This window comes from Gymnoscopelus braueri (genome assembly GCF_963280865.1).
Source record: "Gymnoscopelus braueri genome assembly, chromosome: 8".
Classification (NCBI taxonomy): Eukaryota; Metazoa; Chordata; class Actinopteri; order Myctophiformes; family Myctophidae; genus Gymnoscopelus; species Gymnoscopelus braueri.
In genome coordinates this window covers 29175367-29192498 of record NC_137609.1, presented here as the reverse complement: position 1 = coordinate 29192498, position 17132 = coordinate 29175367, and the positions used below count along the sequence as shown (strand labels likewise).

The 17132-nt window shown below is 41.1% G+C and overlaps 3 protein-coding genes across 4 annotated transcripts; all 3 read left to right on the top strand.

Annotated features, from left to right (window-relative positions):
* Window positions 1–5487: 5487 nt before the first annotated feature.
* On the top strand, window positions 5488–10753 carry LOC308090369 (T-cell surface antigen CD2-like). Of its 2 annotated transcripts, none has more exons than XM_080435513.1 (7): window positions 5488–5662; window positions 6012–6353; window positions 7915–8028; window positions 8356–8472; window positions 9321–9428; window positions 9982–10080; window positions 10406–10753. In XM_080435513.1, the coding sequence occupies exons 1-7, from the start codon at window positions 5572–5574 to the stop codon at window positions 10471–10473; spliced, it is 939 nt and encodes a 312-aa protein (XP_080291639.1). In that variant the 5' UTR covers window positions 5488–5571; the 3' UTR covers window positions 10474–10753. The 2 variants fall into 2 exon arrangements, with proteins under 2 accessions (XP_080291639.1, XP_080291638.1); XM_080435512.1 differs by having other exon boundaries at window positions 9982–10089.
* Window positions 10754–12234: 1481 nt separating this feature from the next.
* Window positions 12235–12953, top strand: LOC308090534 (histone H2A-like). Its single transcript, XM_080435747.1, has one exon. It carries the CDS (start codon window positions 12248–12250, stop codon window positions 12632–12634), a length of 387 nt encoding a protein of 128 aa, XP_080291873.1. The 5' UTR covers window positions 12235–12247; the 3' UTR covers window positions 12635–12953.
* Window positions 12954–13847: 894 nt separating this feature from the next.
* LOC308089882 (histone H4) lies at window positions 13848–15596 on the top strand. Its single transcript, XM_080434831.1, has one exon. It carries the CDS (start codon window positions 13947–13949, stop codon window positions 14256–14258), a length of 312 nt encoding a protein of 103 aa, XP_080290957.1. The 5' UTR covers window positions 13848–13946; the 3' UTR covers window positions 14259–15596.
* The last annotated feature ends 1536 nt before the right edge of the window (window positions 15597–17132 follow it).

Sequence of the window (17132 nt, the reverse complement as noted above, 5' to 3'; positions counted from 1 at the left end):
ATTTCACGTTGTAATGTAATTCATGACATTATAAAAAAGAAGAAAAGTGCCTAGGCTGCCTAGTGCAAATATCCACCCCTGCACGCATGCGAGAATGCGTCTTTACTCAAATTGAAAGTGAGTGCTTGCCAAGTCTCGTGTGGTGGAACTCTACGAGGAACCATGCTTTTTTTTAGTTTTAACTGTAAATATGATACCCTCATTGAGAGCAGTGCTTCTAAGAAATTAAAGAGAAACAGTGATCAGCGATTGTCACCCTAGCTGGAGCACTCATCCAGTGTCATTTTGACTATGCATGCATGTAGAGGACAGAGTAGAGCAACTTGCAATGGGCTTGGTCTTCAAGATACTCATATGATTTTACTCAAATGGATATGAAGCATCAGCTGATGATGAAAAAGTACTAATTTATCCAAATACATAGCCTATATATTGTTTCTCCAAACACAGACGTTATCAAATGTAACTGAATATCAGAAACAACAAAGAGTCACATACCTGACAAAATCGCTGGGCTGATTTGTTTATTTTTGGAATACAGTTCTTATATGACGCAATCTAAGATTTCTCTATAGGATTTTCAAAAGAAAAAATACTTCTGTGACCAGGGGTAGCGGGAGTGACGTCAGAACTTCGGTACTCTATTGCTCCCGATATTAATGATGTTTTTGTATAGTATTGTATGTTTTATGTGTCTTGATGAATTGAATAGGACCACAATGGAAACAAGCCCTCAGGGTTTTTTGTGTTATCCTTTTAACATTACTTGTTGTGTACTTGTACTGCTGTACTGCAATTTGTTAATAAAGTATTCAATCAATCAGCAGAGGGAAAACAAGCTTTAAGTTTTTCCTGAAATCAAAGCGATAGTCTCCTGGATTTGCAACTGCATCTTACGACACACACACACACACACACACACACACACACACACACACACACACACACACACACACACACACACCAACCCGATCTCCAGAGATTACCGTAACATTGCACGGAACGAGTGCACTTCATTCCGTGGATAGCCGCCTCGGAACTCCCGAATTGCGTGCATATGTACGGCGCTCCCTTTGTGACAAAACCATTTCGGAGGCGCGCAGTCACAGGCGAACTGTCACCCCGTGAAGGACCACCGAGGGAGCTAAGGCGACCGAGTTGCCGTCCTGAACGGTGGGACGTTCGCCTGTGCCTACTCAGCGCCGTTTGAGTTATGTACCGATAGGCACAGAATCGTAATTTTTTTTGTGGGGACTGCTCTGCTTCCGGGTTTTTCCGGGTTGCGACTGGTTACGCCCACGTGGGACTCGCCGTACATATGCACGCAATTCGGGAGTTCCGAGGCGGCTATCCACGGAATGAAGTGCACTCGTTCCGTGCAATGTTACGGTAATCTCTGGAGATCAGGCTGCACACACACACACACACACACACACACACACACACACACACACACACACACACACACACACACACACACACACACAGACACACACACACACACACACACACACACACACACACACACACACACACACACACACACACACACACACACACACACACACACACACACACACACACATTTGAAATATTTATTTATGTCCACATAAACAGAAGTACAAGCTGTACAAAGGACATAAACACCGCCAGTGCAGTCAGATAATGGGGAAACAGCCAGTTACAAAGTGCATGTAAGGCAGAGCATTGTTACATACAAAACAAAAGATAGCATACCCGTCGAACACAGCGGACAACAATCATGGGTAAAGGAAACAACAGCTCCTCCAAATTGAGCGGCTTCCTATAATAGCTCATATTGAGCAGTACCTTGCTAATTGTTTAGCCCTCCTTTTGGAGAGGCCGGCCATTGAAGGCCTCTCACAACCAACTTGTGCACGTGCCCTAGGCTTCCAAAGAAAAACAAACAAAAGTTTACATCTGTAGCCTAGCTGAGAGATGGTCTGCTCTAGCTGATGATATTTTAGCACTTTGGTTAGGAAGGCTTCCTCTAAGCTGTAATCAAAAGTACAGCCGACCTCGAGAATGAACACCTCTCTATGGTTTTCATGAACAACAATGACATCAGGGGTGTTAGCTGAAATGTTAAGAGAACACAGAATCATCATTACACAGGCTAAACATGCTCGGCTTCACAGCAGAATGCTTATACAGCATAATGGAGGACCTGAAACTAGAAGAGATATCTTTTGATATCAGATCCACCATTCTGTCATGCCTACTTATGTAGAGTCCCCTGTATAGGATGTGGGACATGGTTTCAGGCAGCTATTTGTTCATGACCATGATGTATACAGTGAGGAGCATGGTTGCCTGGAAACCAGATGGAGAGGTTAAGTTTAGATGGTAAAACCTGCAACCTCGCTTTCAGAGTAAAGATAACAATGCATTCGTCTAAAGCAACATTTTTGAACACAGAGTGAGAGACGGAATGGTCCGCAGCAGGGAGACATGCAGTCTTCCCTTGCATTCTTAGCTCGGCCCAGTGTTGCCGCTGCCTTTGCTGTTGTGCCCATAAGAGGCGACCTCGGGCATTAGTCAGTGGGAGTTGGTGTTCTGTTCCACACACAGTCATAGATGCTCTGACAGAAATATTCACCGAGACAGCCAACGCCTCAGAGTTGGACCCTACCCACTTCAAAGTAACATCAGCCCAACAGCACAGATTGTTTAAGTCCGGCCAGTCTGACCACACACCGAAGCCGGGACAGCGACTGTCTAGCTTTCCACTAAGTTTCCTCCTGAAGCCTAGGAAGCTAGGATCCGAGCCACATGCCAGGGGGACCTTACGTCGTTTTAGGTCCAAGAACAGAGAGACAAATGGGAGAGCCTTGTAGCAATATATGTCCATTCAAAATTGGGAACACCCATACCACCCTCACGTTTACTGTGAAATATAATGTCACATGTTGTGTGTGTGTTAAGACCAGTCCATTGTCTCACTAGGTGTACAGTTTTGTCAGTCAAATCACGTAATGATTTTCGTGGAACATGTACTTTGGAGAAAAGATGTACCTTGGCCAATGCTATTATTCTGACTGCCTCCAATTTCATAATAAGCGGCAGGGGCGAAGCATGGATTAAATCAAGTCTGCTGGAGTACTCAGAAATGATTACATTGACCTGATCTTCCCACTCGCCTGCCACATTAAACTTGTGACCCAAATATGTGTAAGTCTCGTGACGTGAACAGACTTTAAGGGGTTTATTGCAAATTGTGAAATCAGTTGGTGTATCTGTTTTAGAGTGGTACCAGCGGTTTCCCCCGCTCCGCCTTTCATATAGTACTGCACATTTGGATTCTTTTACCTCTAATCCTGACCATCCCAAAAAGGAATCGGTTTTGGAGAGCATGTTCTTTATTACAGCCCCGTGATGAGAGGCTAACTGGACATCGTCTGCATACCCCTGAACAGGGTTAGGGGAAATTATATTGGCGGGGGCACACATACAGAGCGAAATTAACAGCACTCCATGGACAGCCAGTCTTAACACCTACTTGGAGAGAGATGGGGTCTGTGAGCTGTTTACCACAGATAACCTGTATGAATGAACCAGTGTACACATCTTTAACAATGTCAACATAAACTTGCGGTAGATGGAATTCCTCAAGAGCTGTTATCATGACATTATGTGCTAAAGTGCCAAATGCATCACGGAAGTCCAGAAAAACTGCAAAGTATTCACTAGACCCATGCTTAAAATCGTCAATTCCTGTTTTGAGACAAAACACATGTTCATTCATGCCTTGCCGATTGATGTAGGCCTTTTGCTTGGGAGATGTTTTCATCCACAAGCCACGAGAGGATTCGGGCAAGAATGCACTTCTTAAACACCTTATAGATGGTAGGTAAGAGGGAAATGTCTCTCCAAGTTGACGGATCGTCCGGGATATTGTTTTTTTGGGGATCCTATAGATGAGGGCGCCCTTCCATGAAACAGGGACCCTCCTATTCTCCAAGCAGACATTAAATATAGCTGTCAAAATGTCTGGCTGCGTAGCCCTGAGATGCTCATATGAAACACCGTCCATGCCACAAGCACTATTACTGGGTAACGAGCGCAATACAGTCTCAACCTCAGCCTGCGTGAAACGTCGGGGAGATTGGCCGGCTGCGTAGGTGGTAAATCCAGACACCAGGGTAGCGGTGGAACACACACACACACACACACACACACACACACACACACACACACACACACACACACACACACACACACACACACACACACACACACACACACACACACACACACACACACACACACACACACACACACACACACACCCCAGTGTGGGCAGATATAAGTTTAGAAATGAATAAGTATAGAAATGAACCTTGCATAGCGGTCACAATGGTCTGTATGCTATGTTTGTGTGTGTCTGTGTATTTGGTGGGAAACAGTTTGCAAATTCTGTGCAGGACTTTTTTACTTCTGTTTGGTGGAGAGTCACCTTAAGTCACATACAGTAGGTGTCATCATTATCTTTCAGAAAGCTAACACAGCTGTGAATGGTACAAGTTGCTGTGTCAGTAGACAGATTTGTGAATTTGTTTTATGTTTGGAAATTAAGTTGAATCCAAACATTCACAGCTCAAACATCTGTGACTTTGTGTCCAACTATGATTTGTGTTCATTTGGGTTCTTATAATCACACCTTTGGACCGATGGACCACAATGGAAACAATCCTTTGGCCTGTTTTTAACTTGTTGTACTGCTCGTACCAGCGGACCGGTAGTCAGCGGTTCAGGTAGGAGACTCAAAGGAGACTCTTTGTGTCTCTTACTGGAACCGCTGCTGGTCATCAAATTATTGGCTTAGGAATGCGACAAAAACAAAAAGGTGAACGGGGTGTCCGTTCACCTAGGATAGGATTGCATTCAGCTCACTGACGTGCTATCAAAAGCAATCTTTTAGTTTATCAATCAAAATAGAGAGATTAACAGTGGCAAAAGCCTTTTGGAGGTCCAGCATGACCATGCCACAGTATTTGCCCAGGTCCACCTCTTGTTTGATGTGGTCGTTCAAATAGAGAAGGCAAGATACTTCTCAACCTGTTCATAAACTAGTTTTTCCATAACTTTCGAGATGGAACTAAGAATAGAAATAGGGCGGTAGTTGCCGGGTCTAATTGGCTTTGGGAGGGAATATTGTTGTGGCCAGTGGCCTTGTTTTGTTGAAGTGGGCAAAACATTTTTAAACACCTCATCTGTTGTCACCATGGTGAGTTTAAAATCATCTTTGCGTACACCTAGATTTTTGTACAATGCTTGGATGTGCTCTACACCAAAACGCCCAGAGTGGGAGGGCAGCTTGTTAACCAGTGTTGTGGCTATGATTGTAAAGAAGATGTTTAAGCGATTAGCCACGATCAACTTCCACAATCCACTTCCACTTCCACAAGACACAATCGACTTCCATATTCAACAGGGAACAAAACTACTGTCAAACGTCGCCTTGACTCGATTGAACAAGTTCTGACCAATCTATCATTACACTACATAGATTTGGTTTCTCCATGCAATCACATCTTCTGGTGAGAAGACATGTTTAGAGATAAGACTGACAGAGGACTCAGGTCCTACAACAGGATCCTCCATTTCAGCATCGTGGTCGTGGTCTTGATGAGCCATCATGGTGAGTGTTTAGGTCTGTGCACAGCGCTCCACTATGGAAATGGCATGCTGCTTGGATATTTATATTCCAATTAATTCAGTTTAATTTTTTCCAATGACCAAAATACTTATTTCACGGAAAGAAGGGGGTTAATCAAGCTGAATAGAATTGAATAGAATCCTCTGACTGGAATCCTCTGACCAGTAGAGTATGTAGGCTACTGTATATCTGAACAAGTCTTCACTCTGTATACGTTTTCTTTTCCTCGCTGGAATAAATCCCACAAGATAAAAATCTTTAAATTGAATATTAATTGTAGACTACTTGGGGAATAAAGCATTTAAATGTTGATAATTGTTTTTGACATCAGTGTCGGCTGAGAAGAATGTCACCAGAATAGTCAAGCAAAGTGGCGACCCCATCCTCCTCCTTCCCTACAACAACATGGCGAGACTGGCATCCCGGACAAACAAGAAGAAAAAGGATGATTACAGGTGGAAGTTCACCCCGCTGTCTGATACAAGTGTCACACTGGTCTCCAAGAACAAAAAAGTAACAAACTTGTTTGAGGACAGGTGTGAGCTTTTGGAAGACGGAACATTGAGTTTTAAACAAGTACAGAGAACAGACAGCGGAATCTACACCGTGGAGATTTTTGATGGTGATGGAATTTTCATTCTAAAGAAACCACAGTTCCAGCTCCTTGTACTGGGTGAGTGAGAAAATCTTTTCCTTTTTGGAGCTTTTGGTGTGTTTTTTTTGGAGTTCATAAGTGACACCTGGGTGTCGTAACCCGACACACCACCTCTTCATTCACAGTATTGACCAGCATTATTTATAACTGACTAGCAATAGTCTCAGATAATGTTAGGTATATGGAAACAGAGTGCTCTTATATGACTCATTGAACTGTTAAGTAACCTAACCTATACTCATTTTGACTGTTACACATTTGCATGGCCTTCGCACCGAAGGCAGTGTGAAGGCACTTTTGAATTGCAAGATCTGTTGAGGGTCTAAACTACGGTCGGTACTTGAGAAGTTTCAAAACTTTGCCCATGTGGATCAAAAGTGTTGAAAACGTATATATTTTAGGGGTCTTGGATATGGGTGGGGCAAAATTCCGCTATATGAAATTTTCAAGTTGAAGCCCCACATAAAATTTGTAGTAGTAGTACAACTAACTGTCATCTTATATAAAGGTAGGCTAACTCTCCACCAAACAGATTACTACTGACTGGCAGTCGAATGAAGTCGGGAGATCAGTCGGTTGGAAGGTGTGAAAAAAAAGTTGCTGAATGCGCCTGAGAGCCGACACCGACAGACGGCTACTATGGTGCTAAAAATAGCCTATATGGCTTGATGTCTTTTTCAACAACCAATCTATCCTCCCTGTAAATCCATTGTCCCATGAAATAGTTGGAGAATGAGCACTCGGGTTTGCTATGGTAAAAAAAATACTCAAGTGAAACCTATAGGCCAGAATACCACTGGTCTCTTCAGTGATTTTACAGACCTTTCTCGCCTTAAAGAAAAGCAGTAGTGTGCTTATGTGCTTATGATATTTATAAGTTAATTACACGGCATACACTTAGTTTTGTTTCAGAGACAATATGACAGCTGACAGCTGTTTCAATGAGACGAGCCACACACAGTACCACGCTGTGTCTGCGTTTTGAGCACACATGCAGCTGCAAGCTTATCGCCTCCTTACCGCCTCCGACGTCGGTGCGGTGGAGAGCTACCTTAAAAGTGATGCAACGACAAGTTGTCTCCAAATGCGGTCGTGGGGAGGCATCAAATCTATGTGTTTCGCTAAGAAAGAGGAATTGGTTTACAGCTTGACTGTACATAGTCAAACCTGCCCCAAACTTGACATGTTTGATAAAGGTCCCAGCCTCATAGCGCCACCAACTGGCAGTGGCAACAGGAAATATTTTAAAATGTCATGTAGTCTACTCCTAGTGGGTTGACCAGATCCAATGTGATCAGAAAAGTCTTAAGACCTTGATGAAGATTGTGAGTTTGCATCAAATGGCATTAGTTCCGGGAGAATTTAGATGTTTTGACATGTTGTAACTCTCTCTACCCCACATGGTCAGATCTTTTCCAAATTTCACACAATTGAATAGCACCAGCTAGGCCTACTGGTGACAGGAAGTTACTTTTTGAAATCGTTTTTCTCCATGCTATAGCTCCATGGTAATAACTCCTGTGTGTCCCGATGTGCAAAAATGTATTTATTTATTTTACCTCTGTTGGTTTGTTCTCAGACCCAGTTTCCAGCCCGTTGGTGACGGGTTCCTGTACGGTGGACGGCCAGATCTCTCTGAGCTGTTCTGTGGACAAAGGAGACCAAGTCCTTTTCCAGTGGAATACAACCACCAGTATGTATAACTATTGTAATTGCTATTAAGTATTGCTGCCTTGTAGTGGATTTTCTGCAGTGGAGTCAAATATTTGAGTGATATGTTCTGTGTACTTTCAAATGCCTGTACATTTTACTGGGGTGTATTAATGTTACTTACACTTTAAATTAGTATTTAATTAATCTTTTCAGGTTTTTTTTATTTTTTTATTTCATAAATGTATATGCTGGATTCATGTTTGTATTTGAGTGCATTTAAGTTGGTAAATTCATTAAAAAGCAATTATAATTAAGTTTTACACGATTATTGAGTACTCTGACTTTCAGAGTGTGTCCCTCGATCCAGGTATCTCTTATGGTCCCAACTTGTTGCTTGGCGGAATCATGAATGGGAGTGTTGTCTGTGTGGCCAGCAATGATATCAGCAAACAGCAAAGCGATCCCTTTCAGATGGCGTGTCGAGGTATTTATATTAACCTTTATTTACTATTATATAATAATAAACTTTATTTGTATTGCACTTTTCAAAAACAAGTTTACAAAGTGAGCCAATTATAATATAGGATTAGTCTCTAAGAGTTTTAAAAGTGGCAACTGAGGTAGTCTGACTTCCAGGTGTGGAGCCCTTGCAACAACTGCTCTGTTGCTTTCTGTTAAGACATGTCATCCTGGGCAGTGATTCTCAACCTTTTCAGGCTTGTTGAGGCATTACAATTTGTTTGACTCGGTTCCACAGATACATATTGGGAAATTACCTGAACAAGCTTGTAGATCGGCTATTTTCACAATTTGTGCCTCTTTCTTGGGTAATATTTGACAATTTGGACAATGTTTGATAATTTTTAATAGTATAGTTTGTTGATTACTTTTGACACAGTAATGGTCTTATGTTTTTTTTATTTTATTTTTAGCTGAATTAAAAAAGGTCTTAAAATCGTAACTTTAGAAATGCAGATACCCTGTATACACTTATACTTATGTTGTATCTGCATGTATGTGTATATCTGAGTAGTTGTACAAGTAGGTATGTCAACCATTAGAGCTATTTGTGATGGAGGAGAGGTTGAGGTTGTATTCTGGAGTTCAGTTTGAGGATGACACCCCCCTCTGGACACAACTGGAACAGCAGTAAAGGCACTAATAATTATTTAATGAATTTTCCTAATTAATGTTTGCTGCAGATATAAGGATGAGTGAGTCTTAAATATATATGTGATGTCACAGTTCTGCATTGTCCTGCAATGTAATGTAATGTAATATAATGTAATGTTCAAGTCTGCAACATCTTTCAACTTCTTTCTTTCTCATCAGCTCATGTCTTAGTAGTAGCTGCAGTGATAGGCGTCATATCTATATTCATGGCTTCAATCATCTTCTTCAGCCTGAGGAAGAAGAGACAGCGAGGGATAAAGACAGAAGGTAGGAATATAATAATAATAAATAAATAAATAATTATAATAATAAAACAATTTTAAAGCAAGGATTCATAGCAATTTAAAAATGATTAAAGTAAAGGAATCAAAGAATCTGGCAGTGAACTGCCAGATTGTTATGAAAATAAAATGTCATGCTGTATAAAAGACAAAATGTATGAAATCCCAGCACACATACAATTTAAGAGAAAGTGGCATAGGAATAATATTCTTATTTTTTACCGAATGGGTTCCCAGATTGCTATTTGTATGGTAGTTTTGCGTAGCCAGAAGCACTCATTGCCAACAGGCAAACCAGGCAGTTGCCTGGGGCCCCCGCCCCTGCCAGGAAATATGCCCCTTAATGCCAACAAACTCACTCTACCCCCACGATCAGAGATCTTCACCTACTGATAGCAGAGGTTGTCTCTGGTTGTCTGGCCTCATGAGACTACCATTCTTGAGATATGTATCAGGAGATTGTGATCTATTGTATATTAAAGTAGATCATAATCTCATGTCTTTTACAGTGGACTATAATCTTACGGGTTTGTTTTCAGGTCAACGGGAAGAGAACGTCTATGTGGAGATGAGGGGTAACCGTAGCGATCAGAAGACAGAGAAGGAGAGGAACCTGGAGTTAGACGGAGGGGAGGAGTGTGCTTATGGTACATTCTTGCACTTATATACCGTACTTGTTATGACTGATTTCTATTGTCTACATGCATTATCTAGTACAGTACATACACACTACTACATACCTAACCTTTGAAACTAACCACTACATACAGTACATATACAGTACCTTAACCCTAATCACTACACCCTAAAACAGCCATTTATTATAAACAGCAAAATATCCTCACTTTACATAATTCCACATTTTTCTATCCCTGTGAGGACATCTGGTTCTCACATACGTACATAGAAACACAAGCATGCATGCAATACCACATGCTAACATGCCGTCTCTCTCTCTTACAGTGACATGTGCTTCCATCAAACCCACAACGACACGAACATCAGTGTCCATTGAGGACATCTGTGTCTGAGACCTGATGCACCATCATTCTTTCTCTGATTGTTATTGGTATCAAATGATGTAACATAGTGGCACAGCAGAATGTTTCAGTGCAGAAGTTGAAATTACTATAAAATCCTTCTAGATTGCCTGATTCACCCAACTGGGACTTTGTAAGGTGGAATCTTTCTTTTTTCTTTATCTCTCTTTCTATAAAAGTCTGTAAAATTGTGTCTTAATTAAGACCCTATCTCTGTACATGATTTTAAGATTTCTTCAGTTTTTCCACTTAATACAATATTTTTGGACATCGTTGATGTATATTCTGATATGGGATGATGAATCTGATATCATGTTTATGTACAGATAAAATATATTTTATATTTTGAAGTATGATTTTTTAAGAACTGTTTTCTCTATGACCTGTTTTTCACAAATTATTGTTTTCTATGTACTTGGTGTATGGTTGTGGTTACCATTTTTCAAACATTTTGACCTGACAAAGAGCCAAGTATGATCGAAACGTCATAATTACATATTTGTGGCATGGAGAAAATGTGCAGGCGTTTTCTTTTCATTTACTTTTATTCTATTGATGTTGCTTCTAATTCTGTGATCCTTACTGCGCGAATGACAGGAGTCCGACAGGAGAGTGTCATAAATAGTAGTATGAGCTGAAATGTTTGTTAATCAGCTGTTTGTCTTGGATGAATATACTTGAAATGTTCCCCCACACTGGCTTTATAGTAATGGTTTGAGAGACAGATGTCAACAAACAACTGTGTTTAAAGCAGGCATTGTGAGCTCGTAGATTGTTGTGAGCTTATAGATTTGCTATTCCCACATTCTATGGAGTGGATTTCCTAAGCAGTAGCCATTATGGTGAACAATAGACCAAGCAATTGCGTCATCACTACGGATTGTTCTTTCCACACAAAACAATGTAAAGCACGGCTTTAATGATGAAAATGTGCTCATTCACAGGTGATATAGCTATTCAATGCCAGGTAATAGTAGGTGGCCATTAGCAGGTAGGTTTGATCGAAGCATTTGTATATGCAAATACATTGAAAGAATAAGCACTGTGTCTTTACATACAAGACACACATTTAGCATCGTTAATAAAGTATTCAATCTGACAGGCAATGCACCTAGTGCCCGCTCTTCCTAGTGCCCAGTTTTACTGGTGCCCAGATTTCCCTAGCGCCCACTCTTCTCCACCCCTAAGTCCCCACTCTTCCAGGAGCCCACATTTCCCTAGTGCTCACTCTTCCTAGTGGCCAGTTATCCTGGTGCCTAGATTTCCCTAGTGCCCACTCTTCTCCACCCCTAAGTGCAGACTTTTCCAGGTGCCCACATTTCCCTAGTGCCCACTCTTCCTGGTGCCCAGATTTCCCTATTGCCCACTCTTCTCCACCCCTAAGTGCTCACTCTTCCTGGTGCCCACATGTCCCTAGTGCCCACTCGTCCAAGGTGCCCAGTTTTCCCTAGTGCCCAGAATGTTTTGGTGCCCACCGTCCTATCCTGTTTCCTCTGGGGATGTATACAGGTTATACGTGGTGGTAATAGACGGGATGTGCAAACGATACAAGATTCAACGTTTTACAGGAGCTCGAATGTGATTGGTCGAGACAACTCAAGGAGTAGCTGGCCAATCAAATGTTTGACTGCCGGTGAGCTGTACTGTGAATGGAGGGGACAACTCAATGGTTAGCTGGCCAATCAGCTCGTGCCTAAAACCTAATATAATGCCGGTGATGCTTTCCCACTATACAAAATTGTCGCATTACGTAAAAACCGTTACAATGTCAGGAAGAGGTAAGACCGGTGGGAAGGCCAGAGCAAAGGCAAAGACCCGCTCCTCCCGTGCCGGGCTCCAGTTCCCCGTGGGTCGTGTCCACAGGCTCCTGCGTAAGGGCAACTATGCCCAGAGAGTCGGTGCCGGCGCCCCGGTCTATCTGGCGGCTGTGCTCGAGTATCTGACCGCTGAAATCCTCGAGTTGGCTGGAAACGCTGCCCGTGACAACAAGAAAACTCGTATCATCCCCCGACACCTCCAGTTGGCCGTCCGCAACGACGAGGAGCTCAACAAACTGCTGGGTGGAGTGACCATCGCTCAGGGCGGTGTGCTGCCCAACATCCAGGCTGTTCTGCTCCCCAAGAAGACCGAGAAAGCTGCCAAGTCAAAATAACTCATTGTTTGAACATCCCCAAAACGGCTCTTTTAAGAGCCACGCACTTATCTTCAAAAAGAGAAGCGATTCCTATCATGTAGTGTAGCGAACAATACAAAAACAATCTAGTTTAAGCGAGTGCAAAAGTATTGCATGAAATAAGGTGTTTGTTTATTGTAATGGGATAATGGCGGATAACGGAACATTTGAACTGATATTAGGTCCAGCTTTTCAACGCGGGCGGTTATTCTAAATGACTTAATAAACAACTGAACTGGTTACTAAACATTGTTTCCCTGTAATCAAACGCAATACATAAACTCTAAAACAAAGGCAACATAAACCAGTCAAGTTTGCATAATTTAATGATTGTGGTCTGGAAAGTGGTCAGGCTCGGTAGTAATAACTGAATAAACATTTCAAAGAGACATGGAAATATTTCCATAATGTTTCCTAATCAAAATGTATGTATGTGACTAGCCATGGTTCACATGACGCTCGTCTGTCTTACAATGTTTCAGGGCTAGTATGTGACGATAATTACCTTGACCTAGAGAAAGGAACTTTACAATCTTTAATCCTTTTACAAACACTTAAGGTGTGGAAATTTTATAAGAACAGAAATTTGAAGCATGAGTAGTATTTTGATTTTCCTTTTTTGAACTGCAGAGGGCAGTAAAGGCCTCTATTGACCATACATTATGCGTCTGCCCTGACGAAAGTAGGCTATGCAACCAGTGTTGCCATGTCCGCATATTATAAGCGACTTTGGGCTTATTTTTCTGTGAAGTTGCAAGCGTAGTTGCTTATTTGGGCTTGCTTCACTTTTTTTTTAAATTATTATAAGGAAATATATTCATGTCATGGACCCCCAAATTAATATGTATTTGTCCCTAACCTAACCCTCATCTGAAAATGTTTTGTGCCAGGGAGCCCTGTACCAGAGTTGTGTTGTTAAAATGTTTAAAAAATCTTCCAAATATTCCACATTTTATTTCAAGATGTTTTGCAAATAGCAGATCTACAAGCTCACAATGTGTGAGCTTGTAGATCTACTATTTTCAATGTATACCATATAGGTTTAGTGCTCATAATGGCCTTTGGGCTTGTTTTCCTAGACATGGTTGCTTATTTCTCTAGCAAAATCTGGCAACAACGTATGCAACTAGAAGAAGAGCTCTGTTTCAGCAACGACCGCCCATCGTCATGCGCCACTGGCCTCAACTACGTCGTCTTACTTGGTATAAATAGATATGCTCTGACTAATAATCATTTATCACGTTCCATCCTCAATTCTTTCGGCTTCCTAGACAACACTAGAAACTTGAAAATGAGTGGCCGCGGAAAAGGAGGAAAGGGCCTTGGAAAAGGAGGCGCCAAGCGTCATCGCAAAGTTCTTCGTGACAACATCCAGGGGATCACCAAGCCCGCTATCCGCCGTCTCGCTCGCCGTGGCGGTGTGAAGCGTATCTCCGGCCTGATTTACGAGGAGACACGCGGTGTTCTCAAGGTCTTCCTGGAGAACGTCATTCGTGACGCCGTTACCTACACCGAGCACGCCAAGAGAAAGACCGTGACCGCCATGGATGTGGTTTATGCCTTGAAAAGGCAGGGCCGTACTCTGTACGGCTTCGGCGGTTAAACTACTGACTATCAACGACCCAAAGGCTCTTTTAAGAGCCACCCACATTTTTTTCTTAAGAGTCATGATCCCTACACGCATCTTTAAGAAAGTATAATGGCTATATTCTGATGGCAATAATTGCTAATAGCAGGCTATAGTGGTAAGAATACGTAGTGGTAATGGTGACTAATAGTAGTAACTGGGCTCTAAAACAGACTGCAGTTGGGATGAGAGGGGCCTAATGAATTTAGAAATAAAAGCTATACTATTTTACAATAGCAAGCTGAATGCCAATTTGGTTTAATAGAGATCATAGTTATTCTATGTTGTCTCTTCGAGGCATACTCGGTATGCATGGACATGTATTGAATTTGAGCATGGATTACAAAATTAATGTAATTGAAGTGCAATACATTTGTCTACATAATGTACACAGTGTCAGTTTGTGCCATTATGGTAGTTTTCCAGTGTTCTTTGCCTTTTCCGATTTGTTTGAAAATCACGGCCCCAGAGAGATGGGTACATTGTGTTCCACAGCTTCCCCCTTTTCATTGAACACGCCATGCATTAGGCTACGGCTAGCCCTGAAACATGACAGTCATGGCGCTACTTGTTCCTGGTTTTTGAAATGTTTACATTTAGAACCAGTGCATCTACATAAACGTTTAGATTTCAAATATAAAGTTCTTACCCCAAAGCCACGGATGTAACGAGTTAATGCGGCCCGTGTCTAAGTAAGTACCCGTAACTTCCGTATTGTTCAATAAAAAGCATTTTAATCCAATCGCCCATTTTCTCCATTATGCTTTCAACTACGCGCCCTATCGGTTTAGAGGTGTATTGCACTCTGATACATTATATATATTTTGTTTAAATAAATGGAAAATGGCCGCCGATCGGATTAAAATGATTTTTATTGAACAACACGGAAGATACGGGTACTTAGACACGAGCGCTTTAACTTGTTACTTCCGTGGCTTTGTGGTGAGCACTTTATATTTGAAATATGAACGTTTATGTAGATCTACTGGTTGTAAATGTACATTTTTCAAAAACCAGGAACAAGTAGCGCCATGACGCTTGTGACAGACGAGCGTCTTGTGAACCATGGCTAGCATTAGGCCTACTGCATGTTATGCTCAAATTAAAACCAGTTTCTGTCTGCAGGGGTCTCACTGTCAGGTTTAATTTACCGGACGGCCATTAGACTGTTGAATAAAGAAGAAGAAAAAAAAGGTGTTGTATTCACATTCGAAGTACACATGCACTTTAATATAGCCTAGTATGTGCAAACCAATATCACTATGTGAAATCTTAAGGTTCCAAGGTTTCGTGTGTAATTGATAAATTCAAGGGATGTGCAAGTGCATGTGTAGTCTGTGTACCATTAAAATGTTTATTGTTACTCAGAGTGTATCCTATTTTATTTGATTTCTTTAAATTGTGGTGTTTATAACATAACCATTGCAACATAATTGTGCTGTGCATCCCTGCAGTAAAGTAGGCCTGTATGAATGACAAGAGGAACTTGAACACATTTGTAGCCTACTGGGCATTTCTACCCAGTCAATTGCTAAGTGTGCACATTTTCTATTTAGATGACTGTACACAAGTGAGTCAGTAGGGAACAGCTCCTTTGCCCCTTCTTTTTAGTCTTCCTCAAAGCCTCGCAGTCCACATAGCTTTACTTTTTATGCCGGATACACTAATTATTATTGATAAAAAATAATGATGTGGATTATTTGTTTTCCAATATAGATTAGCTCTTCCTGTTGTTTTTTTTTTAATGACATAATCGACATAGGCCAGGACTACCACCAGCACACCCCACAAGTTCTAGTACCATTGATGTCATGTTTTATTTGTTATTTTTCCAATAAATTGTTGCTAAAATGTATAGAGCTGCTGACAACAGACAACCTTGTTTAACCCATCTCTTGATCTCAAAATTAAAATCAGAATATAACTATTTAATTATATCAATAAGATCCCGTTTAAAACCATACCATTTTGAAACTTCCCATAAGCATTCTCAAGATATGAAATTGAATTCCCTTTTCTGGTCTAGACTTATCATGAAAAATGCATCTTTTGTTATATTTATCAATATCCCCACATTATCCCAACCTTCCATTGATGGCACATGTCTGCTTCTTTTCAACTTCTTCCAGCCAGGTCATTATTTAGTCTATTCATTACTCCTTTTGCGAGGATTTTATAGTAGATGAACATATGACTATGTTCATGAGTTCAGAAACATAAATAACGCACATCCTCCGTTCCTTGGCGCTGAGCTTTGAACTGTAAAGACAGTAATGATAAAACAAAGATTTGGCTCGCAACTCACTTTGATGCTCCAGGTTTTATTTCACAACAAACAGCTGATACGACGTTTCGACCCTTTATGTTCATCAGAGTAACATGTCATCAAATATATCTACATGCCCCCTTTCTTACAGATTGGCAATATGACTCCATAGTAAAAGTAAGTATGCATTTTGTCTGACTTAAGCAGGGGTTGGTCAATGATTTCCTCTGTACAGGATTGATAAAAGTCACTAGGCAGGTGGGCCATATGGGCCTGGCGATTTGCCTTTATTCTGTTGTGAAATTGATTGTTTCACTTCTTCCTTAAATGAAAACAAACATGCAATTTAGATGTATTTATAATAATTTTCTGATATTTTTTTTCTTCACATAGTTCACCTACTTCCAAAATATGTGAGCTTCTCAACGCAAACTATATACAGTTATATAGACATCTCTCTTTTCTTTTCTGATACTATTCACCTTGACACATAACACTTTGATTGTCTTTAACATTATATTAGGGGTTTATGTGGGGTGTCTGGATGAATACTATGCATTGATGATGGTTTAAGTGTGAATGTG

Excerpts from the sequence above, each read along its gene's own strand:
- LOC308090534 (XM_080435747.1), top strand. The coding sequence starts at position 12,248 with ATGTCAGGAAGAGGTAAGACCGGTGGGAAGGCCAGAGCAAAGGCAAAG.
- LOC308089882 (XM_080434831.1), top strand. The coding sequence starts at position 13,947 with ATGAGTGGCCGCGGAAAAGGAGGAAAGGGCCTTGGAAAAGGAGGCGCC.
- LOC308090369 (XM_080435512.1), top strand. The coding sequence starts at position 5,572 with ATGTTTAGAGATAAGACTGACAGAGGACTCAGGTCCTACAACAGGATC. Across the intron at positions 9,429-9,981 it reads GCGAGGGATAAAGACAGAAG|GTCAACGGGAAGAGAACGTC; the intron begins GTAGGAATATAA and ends GTTTGTTTTCAG. Across the intron at positions 10,090-10,405 it reads AGGGGAGGAGTGTGCTTATG|TGACATGTGCTTCCATCAAA; the intron begins GTACATTCTTGC and ends TCTCTCTTACAG.